This window comes from Mobula hypostoma, chromosome 29, assembly GCF_963921235.1.
Source record: "Mobula hypostoma chromosome 29, sMobHyp1.1, whole genome shotgun sequence".
NCBI lineage: Eukaryota > Metazoa > Chordata > Chondrichthyes > Myliobatiformes > Myliobatidae > Mobula > Mobula hypostoma.
The window spans coordinates 13,044,207-13,065,271 of NC_086125.1; the positions used below are offsets into that span (position 1 = coordinate 13,044,207).

General features: G+C 44.4%; 1 protein-coding gene across 9 annotated transcripts in view; it reads left to right on the forward strand.

Annotated features, from left to right (window-relative positions):
• LOC134339494 (adhesion G protein-coupled receptor L1-like) overlaps window positions 1-21,065 on the forward strand; it is a 666,897-nt gene that overhangs the window by 195,677 nt on the left and 450,155 nt on the right. For all 9 annotated transcript variants that reach the window (XM_063036065.1, XM_063036054.1, XM_063036056.1 and 6 more), the window contains exon 3: window positions 16,489-16,643. In XM_063036065.1, coding sequence (XP_062892135.1) covers window positions 16,577-16,643 — 67 coding nt within the window. In that variant the 5' untranslated portion in view covers window positions 16,489-16,576. The remainder of the gene's footprint in view (window positions 1-16,488; window positions 16,644-21,065) is intronic.

Sequence of the window (21,065 nt, forward strand, 5' to 3'; positions counted from 1 at the left end):
ATCCTGACACACTGACACATATCCCATCACCCCTGACCCACTCACCCATAATCCTGACACACTGACACACATCCCATCATCCCTGACCCACTCACCCATAATCCTGACACACTGACACACATCCCATCACCCCTGACCCACTCACCCATAATCCTGACACACTGACACACAACACATCACCTTGACCTGCTGACCTCACCCCATCACCCCTGACCCAATAACCCATTACCCTGACCTTCAGACCCATGCCCCATCATCATGATCCATTGTCTCCCTGAAACATTACGCCACACACCCACTCCCTGAAACACTGTACCACACACCTCTCTCTGATACACTGTACCAAACACCTCTCCCTGATACACTGTACCAAACACCCTCTCCCTGATACACTGTACCAAACACCCTCTCCCTGATACACTGTGTTACACACCTTCACTGATAGACTGTACCAAACACTCTCTCTGACACACTGTACCACACACCCTGTCTCTGAAACACTGTACCACACACCTCTCTCTGATACACTGTACCACACATTCTCTCTCTCTGATACACTGTACCACACACTCACTGATACACTGTACCAAACGCCATCTCTCTGATACACTGTGTTACACACCCTCTGATACACTGTGTTACACACCTTCACTGATAGACTGTACCAAACACTCTCTCTGACACACTGTACCACACATCCTGTCTCTGAAACACTGTACTACACACTCTCTCTCTGATACACTGTACCAAACGCCCTCTCTCTGATACACTGTGTTACACATCTTCACTGATAGACTGTACCAAACACTCTCTCTGACACACTGTACCACGCACCCTGTTTCTGAAACACTGTACTACACACTCTCTCTCTGATACACTGTACCAAATGCCCTCTCTCTGATACACTGTACCACACACCTCTCTCTGATACACTATAGCACACATTCTCTCTCTCTGATACACTGTACCACACACCCTCTCTCTGATACACTGTATCACACACACTCTCCCTTGCACACTGTACCACACACCCTCTCCCTTGCACACTGTACCACACACCGTCTCTCTGATACACTGTACTGCAAACCCTCCCCCGATGCACTCCCTGTGACACACACGCTCTGGCGCCTGTTCATTCTGATTTGCTGCATCCCCCCATTTTCTGCTTCCCTGTAATAATGTCACATAAACAGTGCAGGTCGACGCCACCTTCTCTCCATTGTGGTTGATCAACTAGTCAATCATTCATCCTGCAGGATTGTACATTCTTCTCGAAAATGCTGTTGTCTGTGTTCTTGCTGCAGCCACACGTGACAACCTATTGGATACATCACAGTGTTGTGCTGTCCTGCCTGTAAAACCCAGGTGCTTTTCTTTTAATACTGCATTATTTGTCCTGTAACATGAGAGCACACAATTACATCTTGGGTACAGATCAATAACTGCCCACCCTGCGGTGTGCTCTCTGGGTTTTAAATTATCCACACCACAACAGCAGCCATGGCCCTGGGCAGAGTTTCTCAGCCATGATTCAAGGCCTGTCTGCTTTCAAAAGATGTTTTTTAAGTACCTGAGTCTGTGAAGGCCCCCACTGGCTTAAAAGTGAGCTATTACCGAGCACGGGAGATCTGTGCTTCTGCTGGGATTTTAGAATTGTTCTAAGGAAGCGATGGCTGGGGCGTGCTGAGGACATGCTTCCCTCTTCATGCCTGATTTCGAGCGTCAGCAGCTGATTCATCCCTGAGCCCTAGATCCACTGGACATCACACTCCCACATGTCCTGCTCGTTCTCTCTTTAAAGAATGTTCTGTGGAAGTGAGCAATGGCTGTTCTTTAACCTAGTCTCCAGCCCCTCTTCAGTCTCAGAGCTCCCAGCATACCTGCAGGGATGCAATTATCTTTCCTTGTGCAATGACTGAATGCCCACGTCAACATCTTATACTGAGTAATTTTGTTAAATGCAGAGGTGATTCAATATGCACCATGTGTCTATCTGTCACTTTGCAGTGTCACTCATTTACCTTTTGATACGGCCACGGTATGCTGCGTGTTTCTTTTTGAGAGCTTCCCTCAGCCCTGTCCATGCATTGCAATGGGACCTGATAAGAAAGATCACCCATTGTCTATTGCACCAAGTTTAGATGTCCTGGGATGGAGTAAGGCACAGCTTGCTGTTACAAGCTTACATGGCCTCAGGAAATGATATTACTTCCATTTTAGAAGGGCGGTCACTGCTTTAACGTAGAGAATCTGGAGCCACTTTGTCCACAGTGAGCTGGCACAGATAGTAATGTGGGGCTACCCGTCGTGCTGCTGTCCCAATGTGCCAGCAGTCTCGGTTTGTCCTCGTGTTGTATCAATCTGGAGTTTGCACGTTGGCCCTGGGATCTCATAACTTTTCCCCAGTGTAATTGTTTCAGAACTCCGGAAACTAATCAAAAAGAAAACACAGGAGCCAGGAAAACGAGGCCACTTAGTTTTTCTTTCATGAAGCCCTCACCTAAGACGTGGTGGTGTGATGACGGATGCCATTCGCGTACTTTTGCATATAACCTGTAGTGAAATGTAAAGAAACAAAGAATACTTAATCAAACAATAGATTTACCATATTACTGAAATATTAAATACACAACACTCCTCCCTGCTTAGCTATAAACTCCAACTCAATATAGAATGCAACTCCACTCAAAACATATATAATGTATCGCTCTCTAGTCACCTATCTACTGTATGTATGTATGTATGTATGTATGTATGTGTGTGTATATATATATATATGTACTCTTATGGGATGTCCTCCTTAGGTTTGGCTGTCCCAATAAATTTGTTAACATCTTCCGCCAGTTCCACGATGGGGTGATTGCTCGGGTGACCATAGGAGGACAAGAGTCTGAGCCCTTCCTTGTACGCACAGGGGTGAGGCAGGGGTGTGTACTAGTGTCAGTGCTCTTTAACATCTTCCTCTCGTGTGTTACCAAGCTTCCCCACAACGAGACTGAGGACAGCAGCGGTGTGGCAGTGGACGTCAGATTAGATGGCAACCTCTTTGACATCAGGAGGCTCCGCGCAACCACCAAACTCAGTAGAGAGCGGGTCCTGGAGCTGCAGTATGCAGACAACTGTGCTCTTGTGGCCCATACTCCGGAGGATCTTCAGACTGTCCTTGCTGTGCCCGGGAGAGCGTACAGCAGGATGGGGCTGACTGTCAATACCACCAAGACAGAAGTGGTTTGCCAATGGAGTACCAGTGTCCCACCCACTCTACCTGCCTTCACTGTTGGTGATGAAAAGCTGTCAGTAGTGCCATCTTTCAAATATCTGGGGAGCATTCTCTCTGAGGATAGCGGCATTGACAACGACATCCAGAGCCACATTAAACAGCCATCAGCTGCCTTTGGGAGACTTCGGCGTAGAGTCTTTCAGAACAGCAGCCTTCATCCCTCCACAAAGGTCGCCATATACCAAGCGGTCTGTGTCACCACCCTCCTTTATAGCTGTGAAGCTTGGGTAACCTGCAGCTATCATATCAAGTCCTTGGAGCGCTTCCACATAAGTTGCCTCCAGCGCATCCCGGGAATTACCTGGCGTGAGCGGGTGCCTCACACTGAAATACTTGTAAAGACCAACTGCAAGGGTATTGAGGCCATGATCACCCAGCATCAGCTGCAGTGGCTGGGGCACATGATAAGGATGCCCCCATGTCGGCTACCCCGCAGAGTGTTGTACGGCCAGCTACATCATGGTCGACACTCAGCTGGAAGGCCAAAGAAGCGCTATAAGGATCAGATGAAGAATTCTTTAGGGAAGTGCGAGATCAGACCCGAGGACCTGGAGGAGGTTGCTGCTGACCGTAACACTTGGCGACAGCTGTGTTAGGGGTGGGGTTCGTATTCTGGAGATGTAAAGAACAACCAGAAGACAGCAGAAGAGAGCCAGGAGAAATGCAGCCATAGTTGCCACCACTACTACATATACATGTCCCACCTGCAATACCTGCAATAGAGCTTGTGGGTCCAGGATAGGACTGTATAGTCATCAAAGATCTCACCGTTAAAGGAGTGGATGTCAGCATTGGATTTCGATGGACAACCGAAGAAGTGTGTGTGTTTGTGTGTGTGTGTGTGTGTGTGTGTGTGTGTGTGTGTGTGTGTGTTGTATATCTGTATGTATATATATATATATATATATATATATATATATATAGTATACTATGTAATAAACTGCTATATGAACATTCACAGCATAGTAAATTTTAAGTTATCCCATTAAGGCCTAAAGATTGAATCACTGTGGAGGATTTCTTACTCTTGTGGGATAATGACTGTCCTGACAAAGGAAGTCACTCTGCTTGCCGGGTGAGTTTTGTGGCTGGGGCTTCCTCCATGGTGGTTGGAGGAATTGGCCTTTGGACTACAGGAAGTGGCTCTGCCAGCTCTATACACCTTTCTTATTTAACAACTGACTCTGCTCTCCTCAACCGGTTGATGTGTCATTTGCAAGTGGTATCAGACACAATCTCCACTGTTCAGGAGAATGGTCCAGTTCTGTATTTAATAGAACCATAGAAAACCTACAGCACAATACAGGCCCTTCGGACCACAAAGCTGTGCCAAACATGTCCCTACCTTAAAACTATCTAGGCTTTACCCATAGCCCTCTGTTTTGCTAAGCTCCAAGCAGCCATCCAGGAGTCTCTTAAAAAATTCTATCATTTTCGCCTCCACCACCACCACCGGCAGCCCATTCCATGCACTCACCAGTCTCTGTGTCACTTACTCCTGACATCTCCTCTGTACCTACTTCCAAGCACCTTAAAACTATGCCCTCTCGTGCTAGCCATTTCAGTCCTTGGGAAAAGCCTCTGACTATCCACACGATCAATGCCTCTCATCATCTTGTACACCTCTATCAGGTCACCTCTCATCCTCCGTCGCTCCAAGGAGAAAAGGCCGAATTCACTCAACCTATTCTCATAAGGCATGCTCCCCAATGCAGGCAACATCCTTGTAAATCTCCTCTGCACCCTTTCTATGGTTTCCACGTCCTTTCTGTACAGAGGTGACCGGAACTGAGCACAGTACTCCAAGTGGGGTCTGACCAGGGTCCTATATAGCTGCAACATTACCTCTTGGTTCTTAAACTTAATCCCACAATTGATGAAGGCCAATGCGCCGTATGTCTTCTTAACCACAGAGTCAACCTGCGCAGCAGCTTTGAGTGTCCTATGAATTCGGACCCCAAGATCCTTCTGATCCTCCATACTGCCAAGAGTCTTATCATTAATACTATATTCTGCCATCAGATTTGACCTACCAAAATGAACCACCTCACACTTATCTGGGTTGAACTCCATCCACCACTTCTCATCCCACTTTTGCATCCTATCGATGCCCCGCTGTAACCTCTGACAGCCCTCCATACTATCCACAACACCCCAATCGTTGTGTCATCAGCAGATTTACTAACCAATCCTTCCACTTCCTCATCCAGGTCATGTTTAAAAATCACAAAGAGTAGGGGTCCCAGAACAGCTCCCTGAGGCACACCACTGGTCACCAACTTCCTTGCAGAATATGACCCATCTAAAACCACACTTTGCCTTCTGTGGGCAAGCCACTTCTGGATCCACAAAGCAATGTACCCTTGGATCCCATGCCTCCTTATTTTCTCAATAAGCCTTGCATGGGGTACCTTATCAAATGCCTTGCTGAAATCCATATACTTTATACTTTATTGTCACCAAACAATTGATACTAGAGTGTACAATCATCATAGCGATATTTGATTCTGCTCTTCGTGCTCCCTGGAATACAAATCAATAGTATATATTAAAAATTTAAATTAAATTATAAATCATAAATAGAAAATAGAAAAGGGAAAGTAAGGTAGTGCAAAAAAACCCAGAGGCAGGCCCAAATATTTGGAGGGTATGGCCCAGGTGCGGGTCAAGATCCGTTCAGCAGTCTTATCACAGTTGGAAAGAAGCTGTTCCCAAATCTGGCCGTACAAGTCTTCAAGCTCCTGACCACTACATCTACGGCTCTACCTTCATCAATGTGTTTAGTCACATCCTCAAAAGATTCAATCAGGCTTGTAAGGCACGACCTAGCTTTGACAAAGCCATGCTGACTATTCCTAATCATATTACGCCTCTCCAAATATTCATAAATCCTGCCTCTCAGGATCTTCTCCATCAACTTACCAACCACTGAAATAAGACTCACTGGCCTATAATTTCCCTTCTCTATCACCTGCCTATCCTCCCTTTCGCACTGTCTCCAAGCTTTCTCAATCTTTCCAAGTACTGTACCCACTTTTCATCACCTCTGCAGTCCCTCGCCAGGACTGCTTATCAGGAGTGGAACATCGAACTTCCTTGTTTGAGGAGCCCTCCATTTGTCTCAGCAGTTTATCCAGCATACTCCTTCTGAGGTTGGTTTTGAGGAGATCCAAGCATGAGTGCAAGGGACAACCCAGGAACACCATAGCTGGTAATTTGTTGGTTGTGGAATGTACTGCATTGCGACATGCAAGGAGGAAATCGGTGAGATTCTGATTCAGTGTTTTAGTGAAGTGTGTCTGCTGACATTACTTGCAGTGTATTCCTTAGACTCTGGACAAAATATTCCGCCAAGCCATTTGTAGCTGGGTGGTACGGTGCAGATGTACTATATATTATTCCATTCAGTTTCAGGAATGACTGAAATTGGTCCTCAACAAACCATGGCCCTTTGTCACTGACCAAGTGTTCTGGAACACCAGTCCTTGAGAAGAGATTTCTCAACACATCAATAATGTGCGAGGCTGTCGTGGAGGCTATTGGGAACACTTCTAGCCACTTTGTAGCTGCATTCGCTGCTGTCAAGATATTTGTGCCCATGAATGGTCCGGAAAGATCCACATGAACCTTCTGCCAGGACAATACAGGCCATTCCAGGGACGGATGACCCTGCTGTTGACATCTTCTGGATGTGTTGGCATCCTGAACAGTGCATGGAAAACTGTTCGATCTGCTGACCTACCCCAGGCCACCAGACAAAGCGCCAATCCAACACGTTCATTTTGACCATACCTAGATGACTGGCATGTAGATCCTCCAACACTTCAACTCTCAACTTGGATGGTACAACTCTCAATCCCCACATAAGTTGAATGCTGTCAAGGGCAAGATCATCTGGCACAGGTAGAGATAGGGGAGCTGGAACTTCTACTGCACATTCTAACCATTTAGGGTTGTCGTGTAGACTTGAGGCAGTATGGGGTCTTCCCTGGTTTTCCCTTAGATCACCTTTGCCGTAATAGGGAGACTTTTGATTTGCATTAGGGAGAATAGCTAAAGAGGAGAATTCCCTTATGTAATTTTCTCAGGTATTTCTTTTTCCAAGAGTGAACAGTGCAATCGATCAGCATTTTCATGATTAATTGTCATCTTGAAATCTATCTTATAATTGTGTCCTCCAAGAAACAGAGCTCATCTCTGCATCATTGCTGTTGATGTTAGTGGAACAGCCTCCTGTGGATGGAAAATGGACACTGGGGTCGATCACAAACAAGAGAAAATCTGCAGGCACTGGAAATCCAAGCGACACACACAAAATGCTGGAGGAACTCAGCAGGCCAGGCAGCATCTGTGGAAAAGAGTACAGTCAATGTTTTGGGCCGAGACCCTTTAAGCATTTTATTTGTGTTAATAGTGGTTGATGATCAGTAATGATGGTAAATTGTCTCCCAAACATTCTGCAGCAATTTTGCTCTGCAGTGGTAAGGGAACAGATGTAAAGGTTATGGGGCATTCGCTTGCATCAGTCATAGCATGTGACATGACTGCACTTTTACCATAAGGCAAGCTTCACTCGATGTGGATCATAATGTGTGAGTACAGTGCCTGATGTCAACATTTCCTTTGGCATTTGGAAAGCAACCTCACACTGCTTTGTCCACTGCCATTTCTTCTGATCTGTAGTGATGAGTTCAAGGGGTAGAGCACAGTAGCCAGCTTTGGCAGGAACTGATTACAGTAATCCTAAAAAGGACCACAACTCAGACACATCATTTAATCTTGGGGTATCTCCCATTGCTTGAATTTTCTCGGCACACTTGTGAAATCCTTGAGTGTCAATCAGTAAATAATGCTTGGTTTAAAAGAATTCACATTTGTTGTATCATGCTCCAAGCCTATAATTTTCTAATCTTTTTAACACTGTCTTGAGATTTTGGAGATGTTCTTTACCATCCTTACCAGTAACAATGATGTCATCCAGGTAACACTGAGTGGCTGGGCATTCTTGCAGAACCTGGTCCATAGATTTCTGCTAGAGCGTAGTTGCAGATACTACTCCAAAAATAAGCCTGTTATAGTGATAAAGCCCTTTGTGCATGTTTATGGTGAGAAACACTTCGAACTCTTCTTGATTCTCCATCTGCAGGGGTAGGCCTCAACTAAGTCCTCTTTGCTGAACTATTTTCCCCACAAAAGTTTTACCTGGTTATCCTCTATCCTGGACAACAGATCAACTTTCAGTACTGAGTTAATGGTGACCTTAAAAATCAGATCCTGACAGACCCATCCTTCTTGGCTACTGGGACCACTGGTGTTGCCCAGGGGCTCCACTCAACCTTGGAAAGAATTCCTTTAGACGCCATGTGATCCAGCTCACTGGCTACTTTATCACGGGTGGCATAAGGAACTGGATGGGCTTTGTAAAACTTGGAGACAGCCTTTTCAGTTAACACTCTTTTACCCTTGATATGTTTGAGATTTCTGATGCCATCCTTGAACACTGCTGTGGCATCATCCAGTACCTTTCTTAATTCACTTTCGGTTGACTCTATTACCGGGATGTGCCATGCAAAATAGTGGATGGATCTCCAATCAAGTTGTAATTGCCTCAGCAAATCTCGGCCCCACAATGCTAGCCCAGCATATTTACCATATACAAGCCCTATGTGGCTTGTTGGTTATTGTATTTCACTGTTACAAATGCCATTCCCACAGGAGTTACCATTTCTCCAGTATTAGTTAGATATCTGCTGGCTTCAGTTCAGTATCTTTAAAATGTCATTCAAAGTTATTTTGTGTAATGAATGAAACAGCCAAGCTAGAGTCCAAATCCATTTTAATTAACTTGCTGTTCACTTCTGTTGCAAGCCATATTGCTTGTCTCTTGTCAGTTTTCACATTATAAATCTCAAGGCTACTCAGTCGTGTGTCACTTTCATCATTATCAGATCTTTCATTAACAGCATGCAGATCAGTACTCTTTTTATTTTTGATACGTTTGCAATGACCTTTTTTCCTTTTTCTCTTCCCTGTGCAGTCCATTTTTTTTGTCATGCTGTTTATATCTGTCATATTTTGTTGCATTTTCTTGAAGTTTTGTCTTTAAGCCTCCATTGGTCTGGTGTATGTACTGCCAGAGTGGTATCAGAATTTGTTTGGCCAGGCAGGTTTCTACTTATATGTTGCATTTTTGTTCACACTCACTTTCATTCCTGACTGCAACTCAACTGCATCACTGGCTGCTGTTTCCATTGATATAGTGATTTCATCTGCTCTTTTAAATGTGAGTTGTGATTCATTTAGGAGCTGCTTTTGAATGCTTTCTTGTAAGTTTCCACAAAGCTGAAATGGACTCCTTTTCCTTTTGATTCCACTTATAAAATCTAAAGAATTCTACAACCGGCAATGGCTTAAGTTCTAAATGTTCCCAAATTACGTTCACAATATCAGCAAAGCACATTTCAGTTAGATTGGTTGGATCAGTTAAACATCTAAGCAAACTGTGTGTTTTTCCACCTATTACACTCAGCAACTCTGGCACTTGTTTTTCATTGGCTATTTCATTTGCTTCAAATAATGTTTAATTTCCTCAGTTTTCATCATCCAGTTATCTGTTGTGCAATTGAACACGTCTATCTTTCCAATGTAGCCTGCCATTCCTGTTTTTTTTAAATTATTATCACCTACTACTCACTATTTATGAACTCATGGTCGTATTTGTTGCTTGCTAATTTTGTCTATTTTCTGCCTTTTTCTTAACCCTACCATCTCATTCTCCTTCTGAAGAAAAAACATACTGTGGTAGGTAGCCGCCTTTAGTTCATTTTAAAATTTCCTCATTGCCACTATGTTTAGTAACTCAGAAACTAATCGAAAGATAAACACAGGAGCTGGGAAAACATATTCACTGAGTTATTCTTTAGCAAAGCACTCACATATGATGTGATGATGTAATTCCGTATATCATTCATGTACTTTTACATTTAACCCATAACGAATTATGTGGGCAAACAACTAATGCTTAACCAAACAATATATTTACAAAATTACTCAAATATTGCTGAAATATTTAATACACTGTACCCAGCTTCTTAGGTTTCCTCTTAATCACAAAGATGGCACCGAGCTGAGGTCTCCGTCGAAATTGTGACTTAGATATAGTTGTTATTGTTTATATTCGTACAGATGGTTAGAGTTGAGGTTAGGGTTTAGAGATAGTGATCTGGTGGGGGTTGAGGTCAGGCCTCTGTTCTGCGCTCCATGTTCTGTGTTCAAAGCCTAGCGAGATGGACGGGTAATGAAGAAGATCCGCAGTTCAGACCTCCTCTCTGTGCTTGAAGGCCAGTGACACGATTGGGTGACAGAGGGCATCCAGAGCCCAGGTCTCCACCCGGTGCTCGAAGGCCAGTGACCAGACATCCATGCAAGCAGGAGGCACGAGGTCCGTTCAGTCGGCAAGCCTGGAGTTCGGGGTCCTGTCATCGGCTAATCCAGGGGCCAGTGGTAAAGATTGGTGCCCAAAGGCTGATCACTAGCCCAGACATTGAAGCCTGATGGATGAAGCCTGGAGACTGGAGGCTGTAGGCCGTCCTGGTGTTGGAAGAATGCCTTTATGTGTGTGTGTGTGTGTGTGAGGTAGGAAAGTGGCTTCTTTTGTATTTGCTATGTCGCCTGTTGTGCTCTGTGTTGTCCTGCCGAGCGTAGTGGGCATGTTACGTTGCCAAAGGAATGTGTAGCAACACTTATGGACTGCCCCCAGCAGATCCCTAGGTTGCATCAGTTATCAATCTACATGTGATACATAAATCTGAATCTGAACCTGACGTGGTGGTGGGTAGGTTCATTGGCCACTGTAAATTATCTATGGTGTGGGCAGGAGAATCAGAGAGGTGAAGTTAGGCATGTGAAAGAGAAGAGATCATTGTGGAAATAATAAACATGAGACAGTCTGCTGATGCTGGAAATCCAAAACAACACATTCAAAACGCTGGCGGAACTCAGCAGGTCAGGCAGCTTCTATGGAAAAGAGTAAACAGTTCACATTTCAGGGCAAGACCCTTCTTCAAGAATGGAAAGGAAAGGGGAAGACACCAAAATAAAAAGGTGAGGATAGGGGAAGGAGGCTCGATAGATGTCAAGCCAGGTGGGTAGGAAAGATAAAGGGCTGGAGAGGAAGGAATCTGATAGGAGAGGACAGTGGACTATGTAAGAAAGGGAAGGAGGAGGTGACCCAGGGGGAGGTGTCAGGCAGATAAGAATAGGTAAGAGGCCAGGCTGGGAAATAAGTCGGGGAATAAGATTGCTATTAGGAGTCTGTATAAATGTAATGGACTGAATGGCCTCCTTTTCTGTCAGAGTGAAATATCGTCAGTTTGATCAGATCGGAGCCATGCTGATTAGATGCTTTCATCATGGCTTTGGATCGCTTACGTACGCCTGAAGGGCAGGGATGAAACGGAAAATGCTGGTATCACTCAGGAGCTCAAGCGGCATCTGTGGGGAGAAAAGCACAGTTAACATTTCAGATCCGAAAGCAAAGGGAAACAGAGTCTTGGACCTTTTGATCTCAAACATTAACTCTAGGGTGTTTCTCTTTCCACAGTGCTGAGTGTTTCCAGTATTTCCTGTTCTTATTTCAGATTTCCAGAATCTGCTGTTATTTATTTATTTATTGGGATTCAGCATGGATTAGGCCCTTCAGGCCCTTCGAGACGGGCCGCCCAGCAATCCCCCAATTTAATCCTAGCCTAATCACAGGACAATTTACAACATGTATGTCCTTGAGCTGTAGGAGAAAACTAGTGCACCAAAGGAAACCCTTACGGTGACAGGGCGAACGTACAGGCAGCAACGGGAATTGAACCTGGGTTCCCTCTAATTTGTAATGACCAACGTGTGCAAAAATCTTGTGCTTTGCAACTTTTTTGCCCGGTGACAGCAACACATGTGCACTGAATTTTATATATATATAGGTATTCATTTTATCAGCTAGTAAAACACCGTCAATAAGGACTTTGATCTCCTCTGGCTTTGATCATTTTCGCTCTCATTCATCTGCACTCTCACAAAACATACGTAGCAGGCCAGTAGCGGGAAATGAAGGATTTTCTCACCAGAGCTTTTGCACGCCATCCATATGTGATTTGCATGCTAAATGACACTTTAAAAAGTCAAGTTTCCAAATATCACTCCACTTCTTCCTATTTTCAAATCCTCCAGCAACTTTGGCATCATGACAATACATTCTGTATTGTACATTAAATATTTCTCATAGCTGTACTTTCCTGACCTCATGAGCTTTCGGTGTAGCAGTTTCTACTGTTTCATTAAGCCATTCCGCTTCAAATGAATTAGTCGTTCTTTTGTGCATCACACCCTTTACTTCTTTGGCATTCAACATAGTGAATCTATAATTCCTTCAATAAAAGCAGTATGAATAAGCTAGTTCTAAAATCTGCAGACAAATCATTGCAAACTCCATGTTGTTAACACCGTCCGCACCAGGAACCAGAAAAGAAAATATGATTGTGTACGATTGTGAAATATACTGAACTTGCCAACAAATTTAAGGGTGACAGCCTTTTGTGCGCAGTTTAAATTCCTTTGTGCACTAGTAGCAAGAGATGTGTGCACGCATGCACACACGCACACCTTATAGGGAACATTGGTCGCTGGTACTGTAAAGCTTTGTGCTAACTTTGTACACTACTGGGGGCATTGTGTCTCTTGAAATCTTGTTATTCTCATCATTATTCCGCTAGGCTGGATTTATAGGCTGAAACCAATATGTCTTGGTGATTTTTAAAAAATGTTTGTGGATATAGCATTGTTTGATTTTAATGAGAGGACAACCTTCCTTGAACAGTAGCACCTTCTCAAGTATCCAAGCAGTACATACAGAATCAGAGACTGTTGCAATTACCCAGCAAGCTGAGCAGCATCTGTGAAGAGGGAATCAGTGTTAATTTTTCACTTTGATTCTATTTCATTGGAAAGGTCAGGGTGTAGTGGTTAAGTTTCTGGTGGAGCAGTCAGACTTCCAGACCATTGATTGGGAAAAATGAGTTCAAATCCCTTTAGGGAGTTTAAATTGAAGTAACTAAATAAATCTGAAATTTAATAAAAAGCTGATCTAAGTCATGTTTTGGAGTTAGCTATGTGACCTACAGGTGGACCATCAGGAGTGAAAACTTCTGTCATTACCCAGAGACGACTCTGAACCTGGAGTCCATGAACCCTTTGGTTAATGGTATGGGTCCATGGCATAAAAATGGTTGGGAATCCCTGCTCTAGGTGGATCCTGTGGTTCACTCTTCTTCATCTGGTCAAGATGACTAGGGTTGGGTAATAAATGTTAGTGTTACCCATGATACCCGTGGAGAGTCATAGAGTCATACAGCATAGAAACAGACCCTTTGACCCGATTTGTCCAACTTGTCCGCGTTGACCAAGATTCCCATCTAAGCAAGTCCATTCGCCCACGTTTGACCCATATCCTGCTGAACCTTTCCTATCCATGTACCAGTCCAAATATCTTTTAAATGTTGTTATTGTACCCACCTCTACCTATGGCAGCTCATTCCATATACTCACCGTGATCTGCATGAAGAAGTTGCCCCACCGGTCCCTTTTAAATCCTTTCCCCTCAACTTAAATCCATACACTTTAGTTTTTGATTCCCCTGAACTTAAATCCAAGCAAGAGCAATTCCTGGCAAGAACTTTTATTTAACTTAAATGACATGTAACATTTATAATGTTTTTTTTTCACCACTCTTACTCCAGTCAATACTTGCGATTTCTAGCTTGCTGCACAGTTCATGCTCAGTGTTATATTCCCACTAGAGAGGTGTGAAAACTTCCCCAACACATTGTACAGTAATTGCCAACTGTAACTTTCTGCTTCTTGGCTGCCTAGATCTAGTGACATGGTTATTTCAGTGTACTCTGGGTACCAGTATTCTACTGCCCCAGAGCCAACCAACGTAATGCAACAGCACCCTGTTTCATTCTTGAAAACATTTAAGCCACAGCAGCTGAGAGTATCCGACAACCAAGATGTTTGAGATCGCAACTATAAATCCTGGGCTCAGAGCGATAGCATCCTCCCCACCATTGAAGACATCTGCAAGAGGCCGTGCCTCAAGGATGTGCCATCCATCATTAAGTTCTCTCGCCATCCAGCACAAGCCCTCTTCTCATTACCACCATCAAAGAGGAAGAACAGGAACCTGAAGACCCAATTTCAATGATTCAGGGACAGATTCTTCCCCTCTGCCATCAGATTTTTGATCAGTCTATGAACTGAGGAACATTTTGATATTTCTTTATTTTTTGCACTATTTATTTATTTTTGCAATTTATAGCAACTTTATGTCTTTGCATTGTGCAGCTGCTGCACAATAGCAAATTTCACACATCAAAGTTAGTGATAATTGACCTGTTTATGATTCTGAACTGACATTAAGAACGTTTCAGCAAAGGAACAGTCCCTTCGATCCTCGGCGAAACACTTGTATTTCCTACCAATGTTGTTTCCTAGTTGTAGCGGCAAAAATTGATCTAATATCAAAGCCAAGCATTGTCGCCAGCCTGCAACCACAGACAGAGTTGTTATACTTGAGTGACACACCCAGATGATTGCTCCAAAGAGTCGAATTCCCTATTTTGATCCTTCATTAGCAATTAGCAAACATACAATTAAGCATTATTGAGCGTTATCTCAGTGGTCAACAAAGATATGACCTCCGTGGTCCCAAGCTACAAACTGCCATGAAATAAGCATGAATACGAAACTTATTCCCTTCACATTTACCACGCCCCCAATACTGTGACTGGTTACCATAATAAACACACGACTCCTACACTAGTTCTTGGAGAACTAGGAAATAACATTGCTATTTTTAAAAATGGGGAGAAAATTCGAAAATCCAAGGTGCAAAGGAACTTGAGAGCGGAGTCCTCATGTAGAATTCCCTAAAAGTTAACTCTCAGGTTGAGTCAGTGGTGAGGAAGGCAAATGTGATGTAGCATTCATTAGGAGAGAACTAGGATATAAAAACAAGGCTGTAATGTTGAGGATTGGTAAGGCATTGGTGAGACCTCACTTGGAGTATTGTGATCAGTTTTGGGCCCCTTATCTGAGAAATTATGTGCTGACATTGCAGAGGATCCAAAGGAATTCACGAAAATGATTCTGGGATTGAAAGGTTTGTCATATGAGGAGCGTTTGATGGCTCTGGGTCTGTACTCATTGGAACTTAGAAGAATGAGGGGGAATCTAATTGAAACCTATCAAATGTTGAAAAACTGAGATAGAATGGATGTGGAAAGGATATTTCCTATAGAGGGAGAGACTAGGACCAGAGGACACAGCCTCATAATAGAGGGATGTCTTTTAGAACATAGATGAGGAGGAGTTGCTTTAGCCAGAGGGTGGTAAATCTATGGAATACATTGCTGCAGGTAGCTGTGGAATCTAAGTCATTGGGAATATTTAAGGCAGAGGTTGATCGATTCAGGGTGTGGAAAGGTTATAGGGGAGAAAGCAGGAGAATGGGGCTGAGAGAGAAATCAAGAATCAGCCTGGTGGAGCAGACCCGATGGGACGAATGGCCTAATTCTGCTCCTTTGACTTATAGCCTTTTCACTTTGAAGAAACTTGAGTTACAATAGGCTGTGAATCCATACAGATGCTGTACTTTTTACATGAGTGAACCACCCTCAGAATAGTGCTCTGGTGTTACAGCACAGAGACAAAAACCCCAGTCTTAATCAAGTATCAGATAATGAAATGTGGACATAATCTTTAAATTCTTCAATGTGTGACTATGATGGCTGAATAACATTTCTCATTTTCATCTGTCCTTCCTAATCTTGACTAAATCTGTTTCCGTCGAGTACTGCCTTGTGACTGTTATTCAATTCAGTTTGCTTATTCTGAGCATGCTTTGTGTGACCACCGAGCAGTGGTTTACACCCTGTATTGTGACGGATGATTGGCAGGGGTATAACAGTTGTACTGTTTACAGCTTCCTTGTTCGAGACACGTTTCTTTGCTTGCTCCTGCAGCTTTACTGAAAGACGTCTGTGTCAGCGCTCAGAGACATCTCTCCCTTTTGCTGAGACCAACCTATCCTCTGCTATCTTTAGACAAGAAAGACCTTTGGTTGAAGTCTAACCTTTCATCCTTGCTCTTCTCCATCTCAGGTTTGAGGACCACTGCTTCCAAACCGGCAACCTTCCCGTTGTAGACTGGCCAACGACAGGGCGGTGCACACGGACCAGACAAGCGACAATGGGCTTCCTTTGGTGGGCACTCTGCCTTTGCTGGATTACAGTTCTCAGCTCAAGCCCTGCAGAAGGTAAGGCACAAGTTCTAATATGTGCGAAGCAGTTCCAGCTTCTTCCTTCTCTCAGTACTGTGCTGCTGGTTTGTCATCTGGATGTGTGGGATGCGCAAGAAACTGGAGAGTGGTCTGTGATCCGCTCCGAAGTCACACATCGGGGCTCTCACTCTCAACCAGTCTTGCAGTGTGTGGCACTAAAGTGCCCGGTTCCAGAGGGAATCCTCTAAGTGGTCCACAATGTACCACTTGATCCCCATGCCCACCTGGTGTTTAGTGCCTTACAATGGGTGTGTGAAGAGGACTCATCTCATTGTTTTCTATGGTGTTATTCCTACATCTGCAGAGCATGGCTCCACCTAGACACCCAAACTATGAGACAAAATCTCATGAATTGCCCTTGCCCAAGGCTGTGGTTACTGGTCTGGAATGAGCCATGTTCTTCAGTTGTAAGAACCATCCATAGATGAGGCTGTCAGCGATGGAGATGCAGAGGCTATGGCCACTTTCAGGAATTTTTGTCATTGGTGCGATAGTTTATAACAGCCTGTTTCGTATTCTGTGATGTGATATTGTATTGCCCACAAGACAAAGTGGTGTAAGTGAGATCAGGGAATGCAGGGGAGGGCTGAGTTTAGCATAGCATGGGATTTTGTGAGGCATCAGGTTTATGCCATTAGCCTGTGGTCAACGGATTCAGCCATGAACTCATGCAATTAATTACCTCCACGTAGTTTGACATTTTGGTTTAACGTAGTTATCTTTCTGTAGCAAGCTGATTCCTAGAGCTTAGAGATCTCTTGTGTTGGGTTCAGGCATGAGACCGTGATCACGGTCGCCAGTGGGAAACATCAAGTGTCTGCTGTCGGTTCTCACCGCAGCTCTCTCTGTGTCAGAAGATGGTGGGTGCAAGCCAAGTTCTAGAGACCTGTATGAACACGAGGCAGATATTTCAGTGCAGTGCTGAGAGATCCCTGCCACCTATTCTCATTTCCTTGCTCTCCTGTTGCAGATGAGCTGTTAATCTGAGGTTCAAGTTCAGGTCATATATGGTCATTCAGTTGTACCACTAAAAAAAACACAACGTTCCTCTGAGACCAAGGTCCAAAACACAGTACATACAGAATATCACCTACAGAACGTAAAATAATATCAACACAATAATATTAACAGATAATAAAAAATATATTCTGAAGATGCAACACACATAAAAGTTGCTGGTGAACACAGCAGGCCAGGCAGCATCTATAGGAAGAGGTACAGTCGACGTTTCGGGCCGAGACGGTTCGTCAGGACTAACTGAAAGAAGAGATAGTAAGAGATTTGAAAGTGGGAAGGGGAGGGAGATGAAGGGTCTCCGCCCAAAACGTCAACTATACCTCTTCCTATAGATGCTGCCTGGCCTGCTGTGTTCACCAGCATTTTTTATGTATGTTGCTTGAATTTCCAGCATCTGCAGATTTCCTCGCGTTTGTGTTTTTATATTCTGAAGATGTACATGTTAACATAAAGTGCATATAGGACATATAGTTAAATGTATAGCAGTGTAATGCTACTGGGGCTGTCATAAATAATGTGTACTGGGTGGCAGCAGGGTGTTCCAAAGTCTCACAGCCTGGGGGAAGAAGCTGTTACCCAGCCCAAGTCCTTGTTCTGATTCTGTGGTACCTTCTGCCTGAGGTCAAAGAGATTGTGGGATAGTCTGGAAGGGTCCTTAACAATTCTGGGGGCTCTGCGAATGCAGCACCTCTTGTCTCTGCCTTGGATGGGTGGGTGGGTGCTGTTAGATGATTCTCTCAGCAGTCCTCACAGTCCATTGCAGAGTCAGTCCGCGATGTCGGAACATCCTAAAAGGTTACAAGAAAATCAAAAAGTAAACTGCAGATGGTGGAAGTCTGACATGAAAACAGCGATGCTGGAAACGGGTCAAGCTGTGTCTGTAGAGAGGGAGAGAGAGGGACAGTTTCTTGTCAGAACTTCATGAAGATGGGTCTTTGACCTGAATTGTTAACTCGGTTTCTCCTGTCACCACACTGTGTGGCGTTCCGTTAGAGGAAGGAAGGATGAGGAGGCTTTGGAGAGGTGGTAGAAGAGTATCACCAGGATGCTGCCTGGATTGGAGAGCATGAGCTACTGGGACTGGCTGAATAAACCTGGACTGTTTCTCTGGAAAATTGGAAGCTGAAGAGGAGACCTGATAGAAGTTTTTAAAAAGAGTCATTTTCCCAGGTAGAAATGATAAATACTTAAGGACATGGTTTTAAGGTGCGAGGGGGATGTTGAAGGGTATTTTTTTATATATAAAGCAGTAACTGCCTGGAGCACATGGCCAGAGGTGGTGGTGGAAGCTAACATAATAGTGGTGATTGAGAAGCATTTCGGTTGCCACATGAGTATGCAGGATCATGTGCAGGCAAGCAGGTTCAGTTTAGTTGGACGTCATGGTCAGCACAGATACTGTGGGCCGAAGGGCCTGTTTCTGTGCTGTACTGTTCTATGTACTATGCTCCATATGTGTAGCTTGGCCCACCGAGTGTTTCCAGTGCTTTCTGTTGTTAAAAGTTCTTCTTATATATCAAAAGCCGGGCATTTCCCAAACCCCTGCATTAGCATCATGGCCGTTACCAGTTTGGTGTTTTTGGGAGCATGCTGTGTGCAAATGGCTGTTATATTGCAATACTTTACAAGTTCTCCATTGACTTTAGGGGTGGGAGGTGTATGCAAATGTCACTCTTACGGTCTTGGCCCCATGCCCCGTGACAGCTTTCAGCTCGCTGACTGTGACAATCAATTTCCAACCCTGGTAGAGGCTGCCACAAAGGCAGTGGTGATCCTTGCCCTCTTTAACTTCAGATAACTTGACCACCTGCAGCATGCCACTGACCGCGCCCCCTCCCCCCACATTCACTGGAACGAGAGGCAAACCAGCGTCACTCTGGGCAGCCATCCACATACATAATATCAGACTCCTGAAACAGAGACTCTCTTCCCAGCTCTGTTACAGGGAGGAGATGACCAGATGGACTGAGGAGAAAGTTCAAGGATGTGCTCAAAGCTGCCTTGAAGAAAGGTAATAACCTCATGATTGCTGTGAAATTCCAGTATGATATTAAGAGAGCTTTTGGCATTGCTGTGTCTGTGTTGGCTTTGGCAGACGTTTGATGAGTTCTTACCCTAGAGCTGAAAACAACTGTAAATCCCAGAGTCAGCACTCTTTCAGGTTCATAAGCCTCATCTTTCATTGCAACACAGAAGGAGGCCATTCAGCCCATCGAGTCTATGTCTGCTCCCACAGCAATTGCATTAGTCCATTTATTTGCTTGTAACCCGTTCTCTTTCACGTGCCCAGTAACACCTCTACACAGACAGCGCCGGAGTTCAAGATCAAAGGTCACTGAATCTACCATCATATTGCCCACCTTATTTCTTGCCAAAAGCAATAAAAGCCACGTCTCAGAAAAAGGCCATTCAGCCCACCTGGTCATCACCTAACCTGCCCTCCGTGTTCTCGCTTTTACCTTTACCCAACTCTTGAATGAATGCCCCACATTCCCGGCACTCCCATGCTAAGGAAGTTGCTTCCGAATTTCCGACAGGACTGGACAGGGAAGACCTGGACTGCAAACCTTTCCATGGTTCTCCTTCAGTAAGCACATGGCAAAACAGGAGCAGGAAAAGGTCCCTCAGCCCTTTTGCCTGCCCCATCATTCAATATGTTCATGGCTGATCTGTCCCCAGGTCTCAATTTCACACTGCTGGCAGCTCACCTTAGCCCTCAATCCCATGATCTCTTAAAAACTTGTCTACTCCCCTCTTTAAATACGTGAATGATCTTGCCTGTATAACTCTCTGGGATGGAGATTCACCATCCACTGTGAGAAGAGATTTCTGCACACCTCCTACGTTCCCATATTCAAGATCCTCCCACAAGTGGAATGTTAAGCCCCAGGTGATCTTACTTGTTTCAGTTAGATCACCTCTCAAACTTCGAAACTTCAAAGAATATAGATCTAATTTCCTTAGCTACTCGTGGTAAGCTAGCCCAATAGAAGATATCCCACCTCTCCCAGAAGTTCTGGGAGCCTCCCGCATATTAATAGTGGCTCCCTGATGCTCGCAAGTTATATACAATATCCTGGAAATCAATTTTTTTGAGAGCCAGCGAGCGCGAGAGAGAAAGAAAGCAAGAGAGAGTGCGTGAGAGCGAGAGAGCGACCACGAGAGAGCGAGAGCGTGAGAGAGAGAGAGGGAGCGAGCGCGCGCACACCATGGCAGCGTGTTCCAAAAAAAGAAAATATAAAATGTACGTCATCCCAGACTACACTAAAGTGTACCCCTGCCTAATAGGGGTCAAAAATAATGACAGTGTTGCTCGCTGCACTGTTTGCAACAGTGACTTTTCTATTGCCCATGGTGGGTTAAGACTGTAAAAGACATGTT